The sequence below is a fragment of the Rousettus aegyptiacus genome, unplaced genomic scaffold (assembly GCF_014176215.1).
Source record: "Rousettus aegyptiacus isolate mRouAeg1 unplaced genomic scaffold, mRouAeg1.p scaffold_m13_p_1, whole genome shotgun sequence".
NCBI classification, from domain to species: Eukaryota; Metazoa; Chordata; class Mammalia; order Chiroptera; family Pteropodidae; genus Rousettus; species Rousettus aegyptiacus.
The window spans coordinates 162,192,132-162,213,383 of NW_023416284.1; the positions used below are offsets into that span (position 1 = coordinate 162,192,132).

The 21,252-nt window shown below is 36.1% G+C and overlaps 1 protein-coding gene and 1 long non-coding RNA gene across 6 annotated transcripts in view; both read left to right on the top strand.

The window, feature by feature from the left end:
• The window catches only part of EYA4 (EYA transcriptional coactivator and phosphatase 4), a 266,023-nt gene extending 260,787 nt beyond the window's left edge, over positions 1-5,236 (top strand). For all 5 annotated transcript variants that reach the window (XM_036221944.1, XM_036221940.1, XM_036221930.1 and 2 more), the window contains 2 exons: positions 637-737; positions 4,287-5,236. In XM_036221944.1, coding sequence (XP_036077837.1) covers positions 637-737; positions 4,287-4,367 — 182 coding nt within the window. In that variant the 3' untranslated portion in view covers positions 4,368-5,236. The remainder of the gene's footprint in view (positions 1-636; positions 738-4,286) is intronic.
• Positions 5,237-17,318: 12,082 nt separating this feature from the next.
• On the top strand, positions 17,319-20,523 carry LOC118603063. The gene is made up of 2 exons (XR_004951126.1): positions 17,319-17,757; positions 19,426-20,523. It is a non-coding gene; the product is annotated as an uncharacterized LOC118603063 (long non-coding RNA).
• Positions 20,524-21,252: the final 729 nt, after the last annotated feature.

Genomic DNA, 21,252 nt, shown 5'->3' on the forward strand with positions numbered 1-21,252 from the left:
AATTCTGGGACTGAAATTCAGAGAATAATGCCAATGTTAAAACAGCAAAGAACTTATAGAAATTCCACAGTGTTATTTCCATAATGTATCCAGAGAAGACTGCCACCAGAGCTGTGGTCCAATCAAACAGCATCCTTAGTACAATTAATCTGAGCACACTAGCCCCCAGCCACTTGAAGAAAAAAGTTATATATCAAGGTAAATCCATATCTTAGTATTTCTTCTTTTTCCTTATAGGTGAACCTTCCATTTTTTGCAAAAATGTTTTCAGCTGATTTGTGTAACTATTTAAAATAAACTAGATAACACTGATATATAGAATTTAAAAATAAATGTTGGAACTTATAGTTGCTTATCAAGTTGCTTATTCTTTTGGTGGAGTGAAAGATACTAATATTCGTTCTGGGTCAAATGCATAACCCTATAGAGTTTTTTTGAAGCATGGAACACATTTGTTTTATAATCTGTCCCAAGTAAAGACTTACATTATTCAAAAATATTTGTTGATTGCATTAACCCAGAGGTTGCAAGCTAGTTTAAGTGATTGATGTTCAAGAGAAATTAACTTAACACTTTATGAATCTTTAGGTTAATGAATGCAATGGCTGGAAGAATAAGCAGTGCATTATTTTTCAGGCAAGGAAAGCTGTTTTGAGCGTATAGTGTCCAGATTTGGCACTAACATAACTTATGTTGTGATTGGAGATGGCCGAGATGAGGAGCATGCCGCTAACCAGGTAACTTCACTCTGAACTTTATCTTGTTTATCTTCCAGGAAAAGAAAGTTGCTTTGAACGAATAATGCAAAGGTTTGGCAGAAAAGTAGTATATGTTGTAATTGGGGATGGTGTAGAAGAAGAACAGGCAGCAAAAAAGGTAACCTGTCTCAAACAATGTTGGTGTGATACTTCTAATGCAAGCTTTTTTGTTTGCATTTCTGTAGTTTGGCCCAATGGCAGCTTGACAAATGATTTATATTTATAAATGCAAAGCAGTAAGAGCATGAGGTTAATACTTACATTCAAATAAACCATTTGGAGTCTAGCATTTTTTACCTGAAATTTTATAGGAAATGCAGGAAAATTTACTTGTGTGTGGTGTGTGTTTGGTGTGTGTGTGTTTAATATACACAGATATAATGGTCTGTAAGAAAAATGGGGAGAAATAACCGTATTTAAACACACGACATTTGATAAGATAAAGAAGTTTAATGAGCTTCTTAGAAAATCATGACTTCAGTTCTTATCCTTTTTCTTATCCATCCTCTATACCATATGGTCCTGTGAGTGCCTAGTAGTAAGTGTGTTCCTTGATGCTAAATGCTGAGGGTAGATTTAACAGCTGAAGGAGAAACTGTCATGAGACAATTTAATAAACGCTATTGGAATGGGATGTACTATGCAGATCTTTTTGTGCCAATTTGTGGTAGAGACTTAGAAGCAACATGCCTCACATCTTCTAGAAGAGTGATGTCTATTTTGGTGAGCCATTGGTACGTGATTGAAGCCAAGCAGCTGGCTTCGAACATATTCAAAAGATCTCACAGGCCCTAGGCATTTAAATAAGCCTTTCATCTGGCCTACATTTTTAAAGAAGAAATCAAGGCAGTTAAAAATCATTAAATGGTTGGTCCCAGATCAAAAGAGGAATGATATCAGGATTGGCCCAGACACCAGACTATCAGTCAGCACAACACCGAGAGTTACCGCTTCCTCCTCTGAATGATAGCGAAATATCATCTAGCCAGGATAAAAGTGATATAATTTATAACACAAAGCAAAATGATGAATTAGTATTGTGAAACAATGACATATCAGCTTATATCATCTAACATAGCAAGAAAGTTGTTCTTTTTATCCCAAGACTTCAAATCATTATCCAATAAAGCTTTAACTAAATACATGTACTGGGTGTTTACCTGATTAGTTTTAAAAAAAAAAAATCAAAATAAACAGTTTCCTAGAAAAGTTTCAAGCTATAGTAGAAAGATAAAGGAAATGATTTATGTTCATAGTCAATTCAAATCAAGCAAAATGGACAAAGAGCTTCCACTTTAGAAGGTTTGGTAACATGTAGGAAGCTCTACTTGAAATTCCCTATGTTTTTCTCTAACATCAAGGGAGCTGGTACAGGCTCGGCTTCCCACAGAGCGCCTCAGTCTTAATTAGCAGTGTCAGTGACCCTGGACAGCACACTGGCCCCTCGGACGTTTCGTATGAGGTCAGGGATTCAGCCTCAAGAAATAAACCTTTTGTTGCTGACTACTATTTGAAATCTTTCCAGTTGCACACGATTAAAATATCTTCTGGAGTTTATCAGTGTCTTGAGTCCTTGTTGTTTTGATTTTTCATTTTGGAACTATAACACACAATGAATAGCAGTCAAAGCAGCTACTACAGGAAACGTTTTCCAAGTCTTTTAGCCCACGTGAAGTTCACACATATTCGGGTCAGGGCTAATAAAATTCTCTTTTCCAAACCAGAAACAGTATATGCTTTTGAAAATTAAAATGTGTAAAGTCTACCCCCGTTGTCCAAGGTATGAAAATTAGACTTAGTATGCCAGTTGTTATAATTTCTGCTTTACATCTAAAACTTTAGGAGAAAAAGGCATGACTACAAGAGGATAATAATCTCAGTTAGAATGCTGTTTCCAAATGGTTGTTTATGTAGGTACAGTTTTGGTGATGGTGAAGGCTTATAGTTCTATTTTGAAATGCAGGTGGTTGGTCTATAGTATCCAGAATGCATGCTTTTCTTTGGATGTAGCTGTAATTGCATGTGCATAAATATTAAGTACTATTTTGTTATTAAAAATAGATCTGAGCTGAATGAAAAAAAAAATGTACACCTAGGTGAATTTCTGTGCTTTAATTTTACCTCAAAACATAGTCATATTTTTTTGCAAATGTTAAGAATGTATAACCACATTCTCCTATAGGAATATATAATTTGAGCCATATCTGTCATTTTAAAGTTTCTAGAAGCCACATTAAAACAAGTAAAATGGGACAGAATTAATTTTAGCAATATATTTTAACCTAATATAACCAAAATATTATTATCTCAACACCTAATAAATATAAAAATTATTAATAGTATGTTTACATTTTTTTTACATTCTAAGCCTGAAATTCAATATGTATTTTGAACTGGACTAGCCAAATTTTAAGTGGTCAGTTGCTACATTGGACTAGCAGCTACCACATTAGACAGCAAGAAATTATATAATATCAGTGATTATTATTTTAGTGATTTTATTAATAAAATACATTCTCCGTGTTTTATTTTCATTATGCATATAAATAGACTATTATGTGAACACATATCGTGTGTGCGTGTATATATATAAGTATGTATATATTATATATATATATATATATATATATGTTCTTTAAGATATCCACAGTTGAAACTTACAGATAATGCTTTGGTTTTGTTAATTACTCTAGTGTAGTGTTTCTTTTTTTCATTATTGTCTACACTGGGGTTGTTTTAGACATTTTTTTCCTGATCACACCCCTCTGTAAATTTTAATACTACACATAGAGCAGACACTGGTTTGTTTGTATAGGGCCACAAACCATTGTAATGTCTAAGAACTTTTGCCCCACGAGAACACATTTTTGTGCTCTTGGATGTGATATCTTCCCCCACTGCGAGTGGTTACTAGAGTGCTTTCTCTTAAATCTGAAAGAAATCGGTCAGCTGTACTGACTTTAGTTAGTTACCCCAGACCCCAGACCAGGAAGAAAGTTGAATATCCCATATTATTTTCTGCCTTATGTAGCCCAGCTTCAATATTTTTTATGTAGAAAGGAATTCATGCCCTTTCTCTCAAAACAGACAAAAAGACCTTGGGTTTAGGAAAGTTTATCATTTTTAAATTTTATTTTTAACTTAAGAGATGGACCTTCAGGAGTGATGTAGTGATTAAAACTTGCTTTCCATCAACTACATAGGATTTTGATGTCCAGCTTGCTTTCCCAGATGCTGCTGTTTGTAATGACAGTTTCCAGAATAAATATTAAGCTACCTAAGAAATCTCAATATTTGCTTTTCCTATCATTAAAATCCAGTTCAGATCTATTTCTCTGTTATTTTGACAATGCCATATTGATGCTACCAAGTCTTTAAATATGATCATCCCTCTCTTAAACTCCCTTCCTTGAACTTGGGTGGACTACACATATTTGTGTGTGTGGCTACTTCACTGAGACAATAGTTATGATCTCTCTCCATTCCTTCCCCCTCTCTCTCCCATCTCTCCCGCTCTTTACCACACAGCACAACATGCCCTTTTGGAGGATATCGAGTCACTCAGACCTCTTGGCTCTACATCAAGCACTGGAATTAGAGTATTTGTAACTGTGTTCTCTAGCTGGAGATCTGATTTTTATATTTCAAGTACACTGAATTTTTATGTGTGATTCAATGCCTCTGGCTTTACACATATAAAATTGTCTTAAAGGATGAAATCATATTTGGAATGAAAATTCCAGAATGAAGAATTCAGATTGCTGAATGGGATTAGACTTTAGTGCTACAGAAAGAAAACTTTATGGTCTTATATTTACAACACTTTAATGGTTAAAAAAAAAAAAAAAATCTGTGGAGGTTGCTGGTACACACCGAATGAGTCCTAACTGGAATTAACAGCTTTAGCAAAGAATTCTTACCCTGGAAAAGCACCAACACACGCTTCGTCTGTCAAGGTGGTGTTCAACAACATTCCTCAAAATGGAAGATCTTCTCAGCCCTGAGGTTTGAATCTGACTTTAGCCTACCTAGCCCAGAAAATCTGAATTGGAATGCACTCAGACTGTATAAGGACAATCCTATCTAGACCTGTAATTTGTGTAAATTATTGATGAAAATAATTTACTGTGACTTTATTAGCAGCTGACTTTGAAAGTGGATGCAATTTTTCTTTCATTTGTCTGGGGAGGGATGTGGGAGGTGAAATGGGAACCTAATATTGTCTCTTTTTTAAGTTTGGCAAACAGAATGTTCATACTGATGTGTTGTGCCTTAAAGACAAGACAGCGTTTGTGTGTTACAATGTAACTTTGGTTAAAATTTCTGTAGATAATGAAAAACAAAAACCTTTGTGATTATTCTTAACATGACCAAATTTAAAATTCAAGCTATGAAAGCTTAATACTGCATCAGCAAGAAACTGAGTATCTGTTGCAATAAGAAAACAATAATAAAAAAAAAGGAAAGCTTGTGTTTTATTTGGATTCTTAATAATTCCAATAATTGTATGAGGCAACTATTTGTGCATCCAACCATAGGCAGAAGGTTTGGGAAAGACTGTGGGACCTTTACTTAGAAAGTGAAATGTACGCTGAAGTCTTGATTACCCTTTCTACAATTTTACTGGAGAAAACTAAGAGCCATATTCATATCAACTTGCACTTTTTTGAGTTTGACATTTTGATAAGCATAAGTGTAAGTTGTTAGAGGAAAATAGTCTCATGAAAATCATAAGCAAATATCGCCCAAACTTTCTTAGACTATGCCATGAACATGGCTTCAAATTCACACTGAGTAAACATGGCTTAAAATAAAGCTAAATGTGTATGTTCCCAATGCCATTGCAAAAATTAAATATCATAATAGTGTAAGGTAGATGCCCCAGATGGCTTCTAAGGAAAAAGTAAATCAATGAAAATTTTACCTAGAATATTATCATAAAATAAATTATCACGTGAACTGGATCTTGGCAGCATTACTAAAATTACAACAGTGAAATAGTACCTGGTTCTCTGTCTTAACACATCAATCTAGTTTCTCTTCGTTACAGACCTGCATACCTTGGTTTCTACCTGCACTGTTATTGCACAATGGACTGCATTCATTGCAAGGAGAACCTGTCATTGTTGTGTTTGCATGTTTTTTTTTCTTGGTGTGTAGCCCATGTTAGGAACATGATACTGGTTCTCCTGTAACTTTGTATGACATGATTTCCCTTGTGGAAATTTAAGACTTCAAGATCTAGGAGTTGTTTTAATGATGTCTGCACCTGCAGTTCTGTGTTTAAAATGTCATAATGCGGAACCTAGAGTCCAGCTACTAGGCAGTGCCCCTAACCAGAGACTGGGCATGATAATTCATCATCTGAGGCTTCGGTGGCTCCCATGTGGTCAGTGCTTTGCACAATGATCACAGTATTCACTATGGAAATAAGATTTTAGTTTCCAGGCTATAAACTTGTATTTCTTTACTAAATGCAAAGGCCATGTTTATGTTGGGCAGAAAGAGATTGAGATTCAATTTTACATAAAATTTCATCACACAAACCTTAAACTTATTCTTTAAATTTTGTACCTTTTGGCTACCTCTGCCTGAAGTACAGTTGCAGTCAAATTGAGGTTGAAATGCTTTTAATAACAATAATAAAAATAAAAAATCATCTTATGCTTCTGTTAGCCTTTAGCATGAAAATGGCAGTTTAGAAAGTTAAAGAACTGCATTGATTATCGATACTTAATTATATTTTGTGCACTAAACCCTTAAATATTTATTGTGGTAAATAAAACAAAATTATCTTTACTATATAGCCAGTCTCTTTAAATGACAGAGTTGTGACATTACACCTAAAATTTGCAGTTATTTTTTATATCAAACAAGCAAGGATTCTTATGCTGCTCAACTGCAGGTGCAGAAAGGAACACCCCTTCACAGGGCAAAGAGAAGGGTCACCAATTGCATCACCCAATGCTACTTTTCACACACATCTTCTCCTCTGCTTATGTGTTCAGAAGAAGCTGCCAGCATAAAACCTAAGTAATAGATTTAAGGAAAAGATCTCGTCTGGCACTACAATGGGGCAGGCCAATGAGCCCACATCGCGGCTTATCATTCAACTTTGAGCACGCTCAAACTAGAGCATGTCTCTTCCCACCTTAGAGATCCTCTTTACTTTTCAGATCTGAAAAATAAAAATTAGTCAACAAACAAAAAACTAGCCCCTTTGGCACTATCCACATTTTATTTACCTATAGAATATTGTGCCTTACTGTAAACCAGCATGAAAAATGTTCTGCAACTAAAATGGGTTTTTGGCTACTTTATGTACAAACAGGGTATATCACTAAGAAATGGTATATCACCTTGTATTGGCACCTGAAAAGACATCAAAACATGTAGCCTTGCTATAATATTAGAGCATACAATGTTAAGTCACTTATACCCCTATGAAAGTTTATGAATCAAATTCAGAGGCAACAATAAATATTTTAGAATCATGCAGTTTGTGCACAAAAAGTAGATAATATCTCCCAAAAGGTTTTTTCCTTAGTCTCTGGTAAGCTAAGATGCAAAATAGTGTCAACAGCATACTCTAGTATGAATTTTTTTTTAAGCACATTTGTTTAAGACAAGCCTACATTCTCAGTGAATATGGCATTTAGTATTTCTTTTAAAAACAGACTTAAGCATCATGAGCCAAAGTTGCATTTTGACTCCCAACTCTGGTAGCATTATGGAGATCTCACAGTCAAAGTCAAGGGTTTCTGTTATGTATTAGTAAAGTATAGATTATTGGGGCCTATATAATTTAAAGAAATGTAAATTAATATTAAAAGCTTGTAAAAATATGTACATCTTTACTATTTCTCAATAAATACCTTTGGAAATGTTTTCATTTTCTTCACCCTCCCACGTTGTAGCGTTGTTGTTGTGTGTATCAAGTTCAATTCTAAATAATGTGAAATTTGTATTTAGGTTTCTTAATGTATTCCTACTTTCCTTTTTTGTGCCTAAGTTGCATAATTTGCAGTTAAGGCAAGCTGGCATGTAACACAGTAAAATGTCACTAATTAAGACATTTGCAGTTTTCCACAAAAAGGTACTATTTAGGTATAATGCATAAGGAAGTTACAATTTATCAATGATAAAATATTGCCTTTTAGAATATTTAAAGCAGGTTCCTTTGTGATGAATATGGGACAGTTTATAACTAGCCTTCAAGAGAGATAAAAGAGCGTTTTTCTGAAATAGATTCGCCAGCTCCTTTATTATCTGTGTATAGTATTAGTTTATTTGCAAATATGATGGATATGCAAACCAAAGGCAAATTTCAGACCAACCTCCTTCACAACTTTTTTAAATGTTAGCACCCAAATTGAAGTAGGCTCTTCTCTCTAAAATTTCACATGCTCCCTAATGCTTCTATCATTTCCCTGCTTTACTGTTAAATAATATGTAATACTCAGATTTATAAGTATCCAACATGACACATATTTTAATTTATCTTGTATTGGATGACTCGCTCACTAGGACGTATACTCTATGAAGGCAGGGATGTTTGTTTCGTTTTGCTAATCTGTATCATCAGTATCTAGGAAAGTGTCTGGCATATAGTAGGTATTTGTTGTATGACTGCATAAACCATGGGAAAACACTCATATAGTCATGGTCTGGAATTAAAGAGAATTTCATGTGCTAGAGCTAGATTTTAAAAATAAAAGGAGAAAACATACAAGTAAATTTAGTGGGACCATTATAAATTTTTACAATTTAGCTGAAGTGTTTGCCGACCTAATAATTTATAAAAATAAAGAGCAAAGATGTATTTGGGGAAAAAAAAAGTTACACATGAGCTGAAAATGATCTACTTGGAAAAAAATTAAATTTACAATGAATCAGTGGTTGCTACCTATGCCCCTTTTTTACTCTTATTTTAAAAAAGAGTGTGCAACATCAGTAGGTTTAGTCGATTTAAATTAAAGCTACAAAATATCACAAAAATCAGATCTGTGTGCTAACTGTGGTTCATGATTTTGAATCCCAGAAACAAAAAGAAAAAAATAATAAAAAAGGAAGAGGTGTATGATTTCCCATAGCTAGCAAAAGGTAACCATTATTTAACATCTGTGCATGGTTTGTATTTTTAAAAACCAGTAATTAGATGTAGTGGTATAAAAGTACACATATTGTCATTCACAGGTCACTACTCAAAGCAGTCTGAAATCAGACCAGGCCAAAATCAATTCTGGGGATGGACTGTGGTCAACAAAGATGCTCCCTCAGAGCATCGAGGGGAAAGCGTTCCAAGTTCTGACTTCCTGTGCCTTTCCCTCATCAAGAGAAACTGCCAGGACTGTGTCAGCACCCAATTTGAAAAATGTCCAAATGTAATATGCTAAGGAATCTCTGATAATGCAGATAATTCTATAAAAGCCAGATGATTATTTTCACTCCTCATGAAATGCTTTTGTTTGAGGCTTATGGGGACACTGTCTCTGTGGCTTTAAGGCACTGTGCCTGTCCCTTATAGTCCTGAAATCTTAGCTTTTGGGGCTCAATGTCTGCTGCAAAGATGTCAGTCTAGCTCTCTGGTGAACCTTCAGTGAAAATATATGGACTAGAGTGAGAGTGTATGCTGGAGGCAGTAGAGGAGCCACCAAGTAAGTCAGTCTCACAGCAGGGTGGAGCTGACCATGAACTCTTCACACTCCTGACCCTCCAGATCTTTTGCTCTTCGATGAGGTTGACTGTGAAGATACTATGTGAAGCACGTGACACGTGGTGACTAGCTCAAAGAGGCACCTAACCAGCCCTCAAAGGGAAGATTTCCAAGCTAGAACTCCAAGGGTAAAATGGAGAAGGCCAGGGTAAAGGTCATTGGAACCAGCTAGACAGAGTGGAAAATATGTGAGAGAACATAAATAATCTACAGTAAAGTAGAATGTTGTGGTCAGGAAACTGCAAATCTTGTTTCTGGAGCACAGAGTAAAGAGCGGGACTAGCAAGAAATGAGACTAGAAAACAAACAAGGGCCAGATCGTGAGGATTTTCAATACAAGCTAATAAGCTTTGGTTTTATCTTGGGATCAGGAGTTGTCAGATGAAAGGTTTGAAAGGTAAACAGAGGATTTATGTGTCTGGACTTGCCCTTAATCAGTTCTTCTGGCCACACAGGAATCTAAGAGGAATCTAAGAGGCTGGCCCAGGCTCCCGGAGAGTTATTAAGAGATTTCTAATGGTGATGGCCATGAATATGGAGAGAAGTGTCCAGATTCGAAGAGATTAAGATGTTACTAATTAGGAATTAGTATATGCTGCTGCTTCTCCTCCTGTCCTCAGTCAAATCCAGCCTAACCTCTAGGTTTCTGGCTTGAGAAATTTGATATATCTCTATATATATCTATATATCGATATATAGATATATACATGCACACACATACATACACATATATATGATTTTATAGATATATACATGCACACACATACATACACATATATATGATTTTATAGATATATAAATATATATATTTATATATATATATTTATATATCTATAAAATCAGCTCACAGAAATCAGAAACTCTAAAGAAAAAAAGATTCCAGTTGCTATTTTTATTACTGTTGGTGATGCTTGTTATTGGGGGGAGGGGCAGTGATATTGAGTCCAGTGTTTAAAAGTATTCATTTGCAAGTGGTGGTGGATATCAAAGTGGAGTTGTCCAGTATGAAGATGAATTTGTAGTGACTTCTTTGTTAAACATCTTGCCATGTCATAACTGAATTACTCTTAGAGCAGTCAATAAAATTCGAAATAATTTCATCAGTTCGTATAAGTCATTTAAAAAGCATTTACTGGACGTGATTCCATAGTGTAACGGTTAGCACATTTGCATTTACATGCGGAAGGTCCTGGGTTCGCACCCCAGTGGTCCATGGTCTACCGTCATGCCACCCTGAACAAGCCCGATATCTGATCTCAGAAGCTAAGCAGAGTTGGGCCTCGTTAGTACTTGGTTGGGAGACCATCTAGGAAGACCAGGTGCTGTAGGAATAAATAATAATAATACAAGAAAAGCATTAGCCATTCGTGTGACTTTGAGACAGCATGGGTAAAAGCTAGGAATGATGGCCGTTATGTAGAATGCATATATGCAAAGAACACCACAGAAAATTATTTGGGGTTACCAGTCGATTTAACATCTTGCTTCTTCATCTCCTGCCTTATCCCAATTTTCAGTAAAAATAAAGTAATAATGTCTCTGGATTTACAGCCCTGAAGAAATGCAAATGCTTCCATGAACTTTTCATCAGTGACTTGTACAAGTCATTGTCAGCTTATGTCTGCTTGGAAACAAAAATGACATTTCTAATTTATTTGCCAAAAATGAAAGCTATTAGAGAAAAAGTTCTACAACAGAATGAAAGGTGATTTATTCATTTATTCTTAGACAGATTAATGTATTCCCCCAAAATATGACTTTCATTAAAATATATGTTATGGTGGAATAAACTGTTTCATGAGAGCATGCAGTAATAAATTATACATGAATAGAAATTAAAATTAATTCCAAACACACCTATAAAACCATCCTATTTGGCTCATAAACTAAATTACTTCTACATCAGTTATTGGAACAGCAGAGGTGGGATCCGGGAGACACTAGAGAGGGCTCTGAAAAAAAGGTGGTATATAACACGTCGTTTTTTAAACTTCCATTTAAATTTTTACAAATGACAAGTGCATTTTCCAAATTTTGATGACCTACTGCTTTCCTAAACAAAATCTACTACCATAAACAATTACTACTTTTGGCAACATATGCTGTAACCACGCTTAGCTCAAGAATTGGTTTTAAAGAGGAGAAAGGAAACCCGTATTGTAGTCGTACTCATTGGATTTGAGCAGTGTCTGCTCAGCAGACACAGATGGTACCACTGAAGCAAGGTAAGGAATGGGAACGTGTGTAGGAAGTGGTCAGGCTTTGATCAATCAGTAGCTTTGGAGCCAGCTCTAGAGTGAGCATGCCAGAAAGAGAAAGAAGGAAACTGACATTTGAAGAGACTTAAAATGAAACAGGAGCCATGACGTTACCTCATTTAATTATCACATCCCTGGGAGTTGGTATCATTAGTCCCGTTCTATAGTTTAAGTGACCTCCTGAGGTCATACGATTTACAGGTGGCACGAGCAGAGCTGCAACTTAGGTCTATCAGGTGGACCACGCCCATTGCACTGTGTCTGGTCGTTCGTTTATTGTAATTGAGTTGTGCAGAACTTGTAGTTATGATCTGAGGAAAAGTAAAATCAAGCATGAGAGATTGCAAGCAATGGGGTTAACTGTAACTCTTCTCACTCCCCTGGATATAAATGCCATCCAAGTAACATCCTGTGTTGCCTATGTGACAAATGGCCCTTAGGCAGTGGAAATGCTACTTTTGCAGATAAATGCTAAAAGGGTCTGTAGCTAATGATTTGGCTTAACAATCACAAGAACATTCAGTTTTATATGGAAGCCCAGGAGATAACTACCAAGTGAAAGGTGTTGAAATGATTTACATTTGGGCAAAAATATATTTTCCATGTGCCTCCTTTTCAAAATACATATATCACTAGGTCTCAGCATACTTGACTTATAGGCTCCCTGGCTCTGAGGAGGGCCCTGGACAGGCATGTGACCAGAGTGGAGAATTAGGACATGTCTAGAATTACCTAGTATCATAGAGCACTGAGGAATAAGCATGATTTCAGAAGTACCTGGATGGTAGATCTTCAGAAGGAAGTCCCCAAAGGGTAAGTGGAGAAAATGTTTTTAAAAACTTGGTCAATATTATGTATTTTCTAAAATTCTATATTGGACATGACTTTTCTTAAATTGTGGTACATATGCATGTATCATCTTAACCATTTTTAAGCATACAGTCAGGCTTATTGAATATCTTAATGTTGTACTACTATCATCACCGTCTAGCCACCGAACTCTTTACATCTTGCAAAACTGAAACTCTGCACCCATTGAACAATAACACCCCGTGGCCCTCCCCTCAGCCCCTGGCCACCACTGTTCTGCTCTCTGTCTCTATGAATTCGACTATTTTCAGTACTATATATAAATGGAATCATGCAGTATTTATCCTTTTGAGATCGGCTTATTTCACTTAGCATAACATCCTCAAGATTCATCCATGCCATAGCATGTCTCGGCATTTCTTTTAAGGCTGAATTACATTTCATTGTAAGCATACATCACATTTTTTTCATCCACTCATCCATTGATGAACACTTGAGTTGCTTCACCTTTTAGCTTTTACAAATAAAGGTGATAAAGAGCGTGGGTGTAGAAATACCTGTGTAAGTCCCTGCTTTCCGTTCCTCTAAATCCAGAAGTAGAATTTTGGGGTTATTTGGTAATTCTTTTTAAAATTTTCAAGGAACACTTTTCCATAGCAGCTGTACCATTTTACATTCCCATTAACAGTGCACAAAGTTTCCAATTTCTCCATATCCTCATCATGGTTATTTTATGTTTTTTGATTGTAGCCATTTTAACATGTGCGAAGTGATATCTCATTGTGGTTTTGATTTGCATTTCCTTGATGATTAGTGATGTCCAACATCTTTGCATGTGCTCATTGGGCATTTGAATGTCTTCTTTGGAGAAATCTCTATTCGATCTTTTGCTCATTTTTAAAATTGGGTGCTTGCTTTTTTGATTGTTGAACTGCAGGAATTTTTTATATTTTGTGGGTATTAACTTCTTATCAGATTTATAATTTTCAAATGTGTTCTAAAATTCAGTGGGTTGCCTTTTCTATAGTAAACCTGAGCTTTTTTTCTGTACTCAGTAGCCCCTGCAGCCTCTCCCACAGGGCTATGGCTCAATCCTAGTCAATTAGCACATTCCATCCTGTTTATCACAATAATTTATTTGCCCGAGGATGAGTATAGGACCCAGGCTGGGCCTCTGAAAATTCACCCCAAGGATTTCCTCCAAAGCTGTTGTGAGAGAAGCACTGTCTTTCTGGGATCATGAGCTCAGTGGGTATGTCAGCTTCAAACACTGGGAACATCATTCTTATCACATTGAGAGAGAACTTGAATATGAAGCTGACACCAGGGGGCACAGAGTTCAGAGATCGAGCCCTGGAGATATTGGAGCATTTAGTTTCAGCATGTCAAGAGCCAGACCTTCAACTCAACAATTACACCTAGATTTTTAGTTTCGTTAGCCAATTTTTTTTTATTTTTTCTCTCCTTTTCTCTTTTTTCTTTTCTTTTCTCTTCTTTTCTTTTCTTTTTTTCTTTCCTTCCCTTTCCTTCTCTTCCCTTTCCTTTTATTTTCTATTTTTTCTTAAACTTGTTAGACTTTAGTTTCTATCATTTACAGTCAAGAGAGTGTGCACTAATAACCATTATATATAGCGATTCCTGGAGTGAACAGCTCAAAGCATGCCCTCCATCAATACTTGAGAGAATAAAGGAGGTTAGAGTCAGTCACTCATGTAGAGTTGTTTGGGGCCTCCTGATTCTCTCTCTAGGTCTCCTGCTCTTTCCAGGGTCAGCATGAGTGTGGAAGAATGGGACTATTTATTTTCTAAAAAGGGGCCTTATAATAGTTTATTTTATAATAGTTTTAAGTTTTTACTTTCAAATACAGTCTGTTGTTTATATCTACAGGTTCTGCATCCACAGATTCAACAAACCGCAGGTTGAAAATATTCAGGGGAGAATATGACATCGCTGCTGACATGTACTACTATATAGTTAGGCCTATGATAGTGTGTCCGTACTGCAAATGTACAGACTTAATTTTCTTTTCATTATTCCCCACATTATACAGTATAACAACTATTTACATACCTTTTGCATTGTGTTAGGTATTGCAAGTAATCTAGAGGTGATTTAAAGTATATAGGAAGATGTGTGTAGGTTATATGCAAATACTGCACCATCTTATATAAGGGGCTGGAACATCTATGGATTTGGGTATCCTCAAGGGAATCCTGGAAGCAATGCCCCCACAGACACTAAGGGATGACTGCATTTGCATCTATAAATCACAGTGCTCTGGATAAATCCTGACACCTCACTCTATGTGACTCTAGAAATAGGCCGTACATCCTGAGAACACAGCTCTCCAGGACTGGCATCTCAGTGCTCCATCTGCCTTCCCCACTTTATCCACACCTCATGACCACGTCACCTAATCATTTGTGAAATCCAGTGTAGAACTATCTTAGCCAATTAGATGCCAGATCCTGTAGCCACTCCTTAATTTGCTTTTCTTTGGAAACATTGTTGGCCTTTCGCCCTGATTCATTACAGTCCCACTTATAGGCATGCGTTGCATTCAGTGAAAAGGGCACTACTGAGTCACATAAAGTTTCCAGCATCCTGTAGGATTGGAACCAGTGTGGTAGTTAGGAGTGTGTAGGTTTTCTCTTTTTTCCTATTTCCCAAAACATCCATACTGGCACCCACACTGAAAGCTTATTTACTTTACTTTTAGATGGACCAGAGCATTTTTTTTTTAAAACAACTGAATGATAAGCCCTAAAAGGAGGAATTTCTATTACAACAACTGAAAGACCTTAGTGCTAGAAAACACATTATGCTAATGAAACAACGCATCGTGAACTTGAAAGTAATGAGGCTATTACTGAAACAAGCTTGTAGGTATTTATTTCTTTGAAGTTTTGTCTAGGAATACATTCTCTTCCCTGAAATTTCTTCTTTAACTGACAAAATTGTGCATAATTAATGCATTTTTTTGTGTTTTGTTTTAAAAAAGTGGTCTAGAGCAGTTTCCTTCTGCATACTTAGTTTTAATCATGTTTACTAAGTCAAAACATGAGATATTTGCCAACTTTGGACTTAAAGTGTTCTATCCTGAGTTGATCTCTGTTCTCAGGAGAAAAAAAAATGTATAATGTCTTTTAAATAACCAATTCCATCCTCAGAAAACTTCCCATTGCTTTGTCTTCTTGGGATTAAAAAAAAAATTAAAACAGAGAAAAGTAAAATACAGCAAAAATAAAATGATCAGCAGCAGTGTAGGCAAGTGGAATTAAAGTACATTTTACATTCAAAACAATATCTAAATGAATGTCTAAATTCATCAGCCTTTCACTGCCTAATAATGTGACATGTTTACAATGTTGAAGGAAATCAGGTGTTTTCATGCTAAATGAAAATAAAATTTATGTACTGTTATTACCATATTCTTTGCCTGGTGTTTCTCACTCTATTCATCATTAAAGGCTGCTCAATAAGTACCGTGCAAACTGCATGATAGGATGTTATGCAGTAATAACTCAGAATCAACTATAAATAACCACCTACCAGAGCCTTGAGAAGAGTCAAGAGCTTAAGAGGGAATATTTGCTCCCCAACTACTAAATTGTGGAAAAGAAAATTATTAGTCTATTTTTTTCATATTTGATACACTGCTAGAAACAAGGCTTGGACATTACCACTCTAACCTAATAAAGATCTTTATCCAATATCATATGAGCTGAGGCAGGCAGTAGGCTAGATGGTAAGATTTTAGAGACTAAAATTTCCTTTATCCCATTATACTAGAAAAGCAGATGGAGAAAGACTTTTTATCTTGTACATTAGTTATCTATTGCTGTGTAACAGATTACCCCAAAATTTAGCATCTTAAAACATCAATCATTTATTATCTCACATAGTGTCTGAAGGTGGGGAATCTAGGACCAGCCTAGCCAGGCGGCTCCTGGTTAGGGTCACACAAGATTACAGTCCAGCTGTAAGGCAGGCCTACAGTCATCTCATGGCTGGAACTGAAGTATCTTCTTTTCAGCTCACTTAAATGATCATTGACGAGAATCAGTTCTTCCCCGGCTCTTGGCTGCAGGCTTCAGCCCTGTGTCACACAAACCTCACCATGAAACTAGTCACAATATGGGAGCTTGCTTGCCTCGCAGTGAGAGATCCGAAAGGAAGAGATAGAATGAGCTAGCAAGAGAGTTCCTGAAATGGAAGCTACAATTTTTATACCTAATCTCATCTAATTTTTTGCCACGTACTCATCACAGTTATTAACCTTGAGATAATGTGAGAGGAGATTATACAGGGTGTAAATACCTGAAAGTGAGGGGGTCACCGGAGGCTTATTTTAGAGGCTGGCACTGATGCTTAAGAACAGATTTAAAAGTGACACAAACCAGCATAGTCAATTCAAAAGAGTACAGTTCAGGGTAAGATGTGCATGGGTCCAAATCCTAAAGTAATTCTAAATACTTTGTGGTAATTACTTACCTTCCTGAGCCTTTAATTTTCCATCTCTAAACAACCCTTTTCATATGGTTGTTTTGAGAGCTAAATGAAATAATATTTAAAGAACTTTCCTACTGTAGAGGTTCCTCTAAAGGAAATTAACAACAGAAACAAAACATGTCTGTTTTTTGTTTCTGTTGTTAATTTCCTTTAGAGGAACCTCTACAGTAGGAAAGTTTGGTAAGGTAGAGAAAGGAATCCAAAAATAGTATGCCTCTGTAGACTCTGGAGAGCACAGTATCCTCAGGCATGGGCTGCCACGGGTGGCTTGAGGGTGTCCATAATTCCAGAAGGGCAACGCTTCTGTTACTGAGAACTAAGGAAGCGCTCCTACATGCTGTACTGGCCAGGCTTTCCTGCGAGTACTGTTGAATCACTTCCCAAGCATTTATTAAATACCCCTGTGTCAGACCCTGCGAGGACTAGGGTTATAAAAAAGGGTAAAACTCAGTTCCTGACATCAAGTTGCTCCCAGTCTTGTCTGGAGATGGAAAGCAGAAGAGACAGGCACATGTCGATTCTAACCTTAGGTGGAAGTTTGAAGAAAGAAGTGTGTGTGCTCAGAAAAAGTAGGGCCTGGCTGTCTGGAAAAGACAAGGATCCTCAACCAGCTCTTGGCATTCAAGCAAGGGAATGCCAGCTGGAGAGGGCATGGACAGCGTGCACAGCCTGGGCAGAGAAGGGGCGATTCTAATGTCTACAGGTAAGTACCACTGCCTATTTTCAATTATTCAGCCTGTTTAAGCAACAGAATATGGATGTCCTTCAGATCTTTCAAGTCGAGTGAATGTTCCTTTTCAAAGCAAAAAGAGAGGCCATGAGTCTATCACTTGGTTTAATATCAGTAGCCAAGTGTCTGCTTTTGACACAGAGAGAGGTATTATGGACATTTTTATATATGTACTTTAGTTTTATTTTTACTTAAAAAGATTTATCCCAACTCTTTAGCAGCAGAAATTCTTCAGTGTCTATAAATTACAATTCAGTTCACAAACACCTTGTCAGGTCTGTATATGGCAATGTTGTCTAGCTTATTTCCTTCTCATTAAAGGCATTCTCCTCTTTTCCACCCCCCGACAAGAGTGTTTTTAGGTCAAAAGCTGTAATATTTACTCCTACCTGAGAAAGGAGGAAATAAATGAATATGTGAGATTATAGCTAGTCAAGAAAACCCAAGAGATTGCCTCTTTAGCATATCTGACCATGAGTTTACAAAATATCTTGAGATTCAATCAAGCCTGAAATCTACTTTAAATTATATGATTTATCTTTTGTTCCCCTTTTCTTTCTATCATTAAAATTCCCTTTTTTTGGAGACATTCTTTTATGTGATATCTACAAGGGAAGAAGTTGAGAGTAGTAGCTGGAAGTAGCTAGAGACAATCATTAAGGAAATATTTTAGTGGTTTAGTATTGGCAGAGAACTGATCACAAAATTCTGCTCTCCGAATTGATGTTAGTGAAAATAAGGAGACTAAATTTAACTAGTGTAAAGAAGTTGATACAAAATGATGTTTAGAAATTGATTTGGACAGATAGAAAAAAAATAAAAATATGTGTAAAAAAGACCAGATAGGATAATAGTGTGGCCTTTTGAGCCACACTTCTCTTGCTCAGGCCTGCTTCCACACCTAGAAGTGTACTTTCCCTTCTAATAAAGCTTTTCTTTTCTGCTGTTAAAAAAAAGAAAGAAAGAAAGAAAGAAAGAAAGAAAGAGAGAGAGAGAGAGAGAGAGAGAGAGAGAGAGAGAGAAAGAAAGAAAGAAAGAAAGAAAGAAAGAAAGAAAGAAAGAAAGAAAGAAAGAAAGAAAGAAAAAAGAGAAACTGTTTTCTGATCTTAGTTTTAGTTTTTGTAAAATTGAGAAACAATTGACATATAATATTATATTAATTTTAGGTGAGCAACATAATGATTTGATATTTGTATATATTGTGAAATAATCATCAAAATAAGTCTAGTTAACATGCATCACCACATATAGTTACAAATTTTTCTTGTGATAATAACTTTTAAGACATACTCTCTTAGCACTTTCAAATATATAATACTTTATTGTTAACCATAGTCACTATGCTGTATCCTCAAGACTTGTTTATTTTATAACTGGAAATTTGAACCTCGACCACATTTACCCAGTTCATCCACCATGCACCCTCCACCTCGGGCAACCAGCAATCTGTTTATTGTATCTGTGAGTTCGGTTTTTGTTTGCTTGTTTGGTTGGTTGGTTTGGATTGTTGTTAGCTGTTTTGTTTTTTTAATTTCTCATGTAACTGAGATCATACAATATCTTTCTCTGACTTATTTCTCTTCATATAATACCATCAAATTACATCAAAAAAATTCTTTTCCTCTGCACTTTATTTTTCAGGAACACTTTCAAAGTAAAATAAGAAGACTAGAAATGATTGTTTCCAACAATTCTACCTGTTTGGAGATACTAAATATTTATATTTCCTTGAAATGTGTAATAAAAAGAATATGCATTGAAGAAATATTTTGGCATCTCACATTAAAAACTTACCAATTCATTTATTCAACAAAAACTATTATGTGTCAAGTTCTCTACCAGGCACTGGACCAAACAGCAAAGGCAAGAGGCCTGGTCCCCAAGGAGTGTTTGGAGATGGGAGGGGGGTGGGTAGTTAGGAGCAAGGACAACTACAATGGGATAAGTACTGTAATAAGAACTAAATAACATGGTATTTGGAATTGAAGGCTATTTCCAGTTTAATAATTTTTGAAGCGCAATCCTTTTTCAGCCATGTTAAAAGAAAAACTGAAACAGCTTCCAATTCTTACATCACAATATAAACAGTGTAGTGGATTCCAAAAAATTCAGGCCTTCTGTTAATCTGGTGCAGAGAAGGCATATGTGCTTAGACATCTGTTTAGACATCTACTTAGCAAGCATTCTGTCAGCCTGTCGGGACCAGAACCACAGCTGAAACACATATTAGCTCCAGACATCAGCTGTAAGAGAACCAAATGGTGCCTTACCAAAAATCACCTTAGAATTCAAAGTATCCAAACAGTTTGACAGGCACGACCACTAATTCACAAAAGAAAACTCACAGCACACAGACGTACATAGCCCTAAATTCAGTAAGGAACCATCCTGAATTTCAACTGTCTCACTTCAGTACCGAATTTGAAATCTCTAGAGTGAGACAATACGTAACATCATGAAAATAAGAAAAATATAAAAATATGTTAGTTGCTACCCAAATGATGGTAGATTAATCGATAAGAGCACACAAATTCAAAACACTTGGCAATATTGAAAATCTTTGCCTGCCTGATATTCTTCCATTGTTACAAGAAGTTGAAAGTTGGAGATGCTTTTTATTTTTAGACTTTCAGAATACTAGTGCAACGAAATAAACTATTAGGTTGTTACTGAATTGGTCTCATATCTATTAAGTATAATTAAAGAAAAACTTAAGTTCCTATGATCCCAGGAAAAGCAAGAGTGTTCTACAGCTTTGCTAACTAGTAAAGACTGGAAACTAGTTTTAAACCTGTTAAAAAATAAACTTCAGTTACAGGGCCATGGTAACAAGCAAATACCAGAGTCGACTTTAAACTCGCCTAATCAGTGAATGAGGCCTTGCTGCAGTGAATACAGTTCTGAAACTCAACCACTCAGCCTTACATTGTCAAATCCAGCCGTTGGGTGGCACACACAATCAAGCGAACGTGCCTCTAAGACTGAATCAACTCACTCCTGCCTCTGTCGCCAACACAAAGTCTTGTTTCCAAGACTGCAGCAACCTTCTCTTGCTTTTGTAACCAACGCTACCCCAAACAAGCTCTTCCCAAGGTCTTGGTAAGGTCTTGCCATCTTGCCATGCTCAGTAAGGCTCCCTCCTACCCTCCCCTTAAGCAAGCAATAAATTCAACTTTGTATTTTGAGAATCAAAGGTGTTGGTCTCTTCTTTTTCTACACTGTATACATATTATTTGTAATTATAAGCGAATCTTTAACTTTTTTTTCACTTGGTTCAGACTTGTCCATCGTGTTAACATTTTATTTAGGAAACATCTTTTATTAAGTATAGATTTAGACTCTTACATAAAAATCTAACTATCTGCTTTTTACAAATTTATCTTTACTTACAAATCCTGTGCTTAATCTGCCAAAATGCAGCTGGGATTCCCTATTTTTCTTTATGATATACCCATCCCCTCCCCGCCC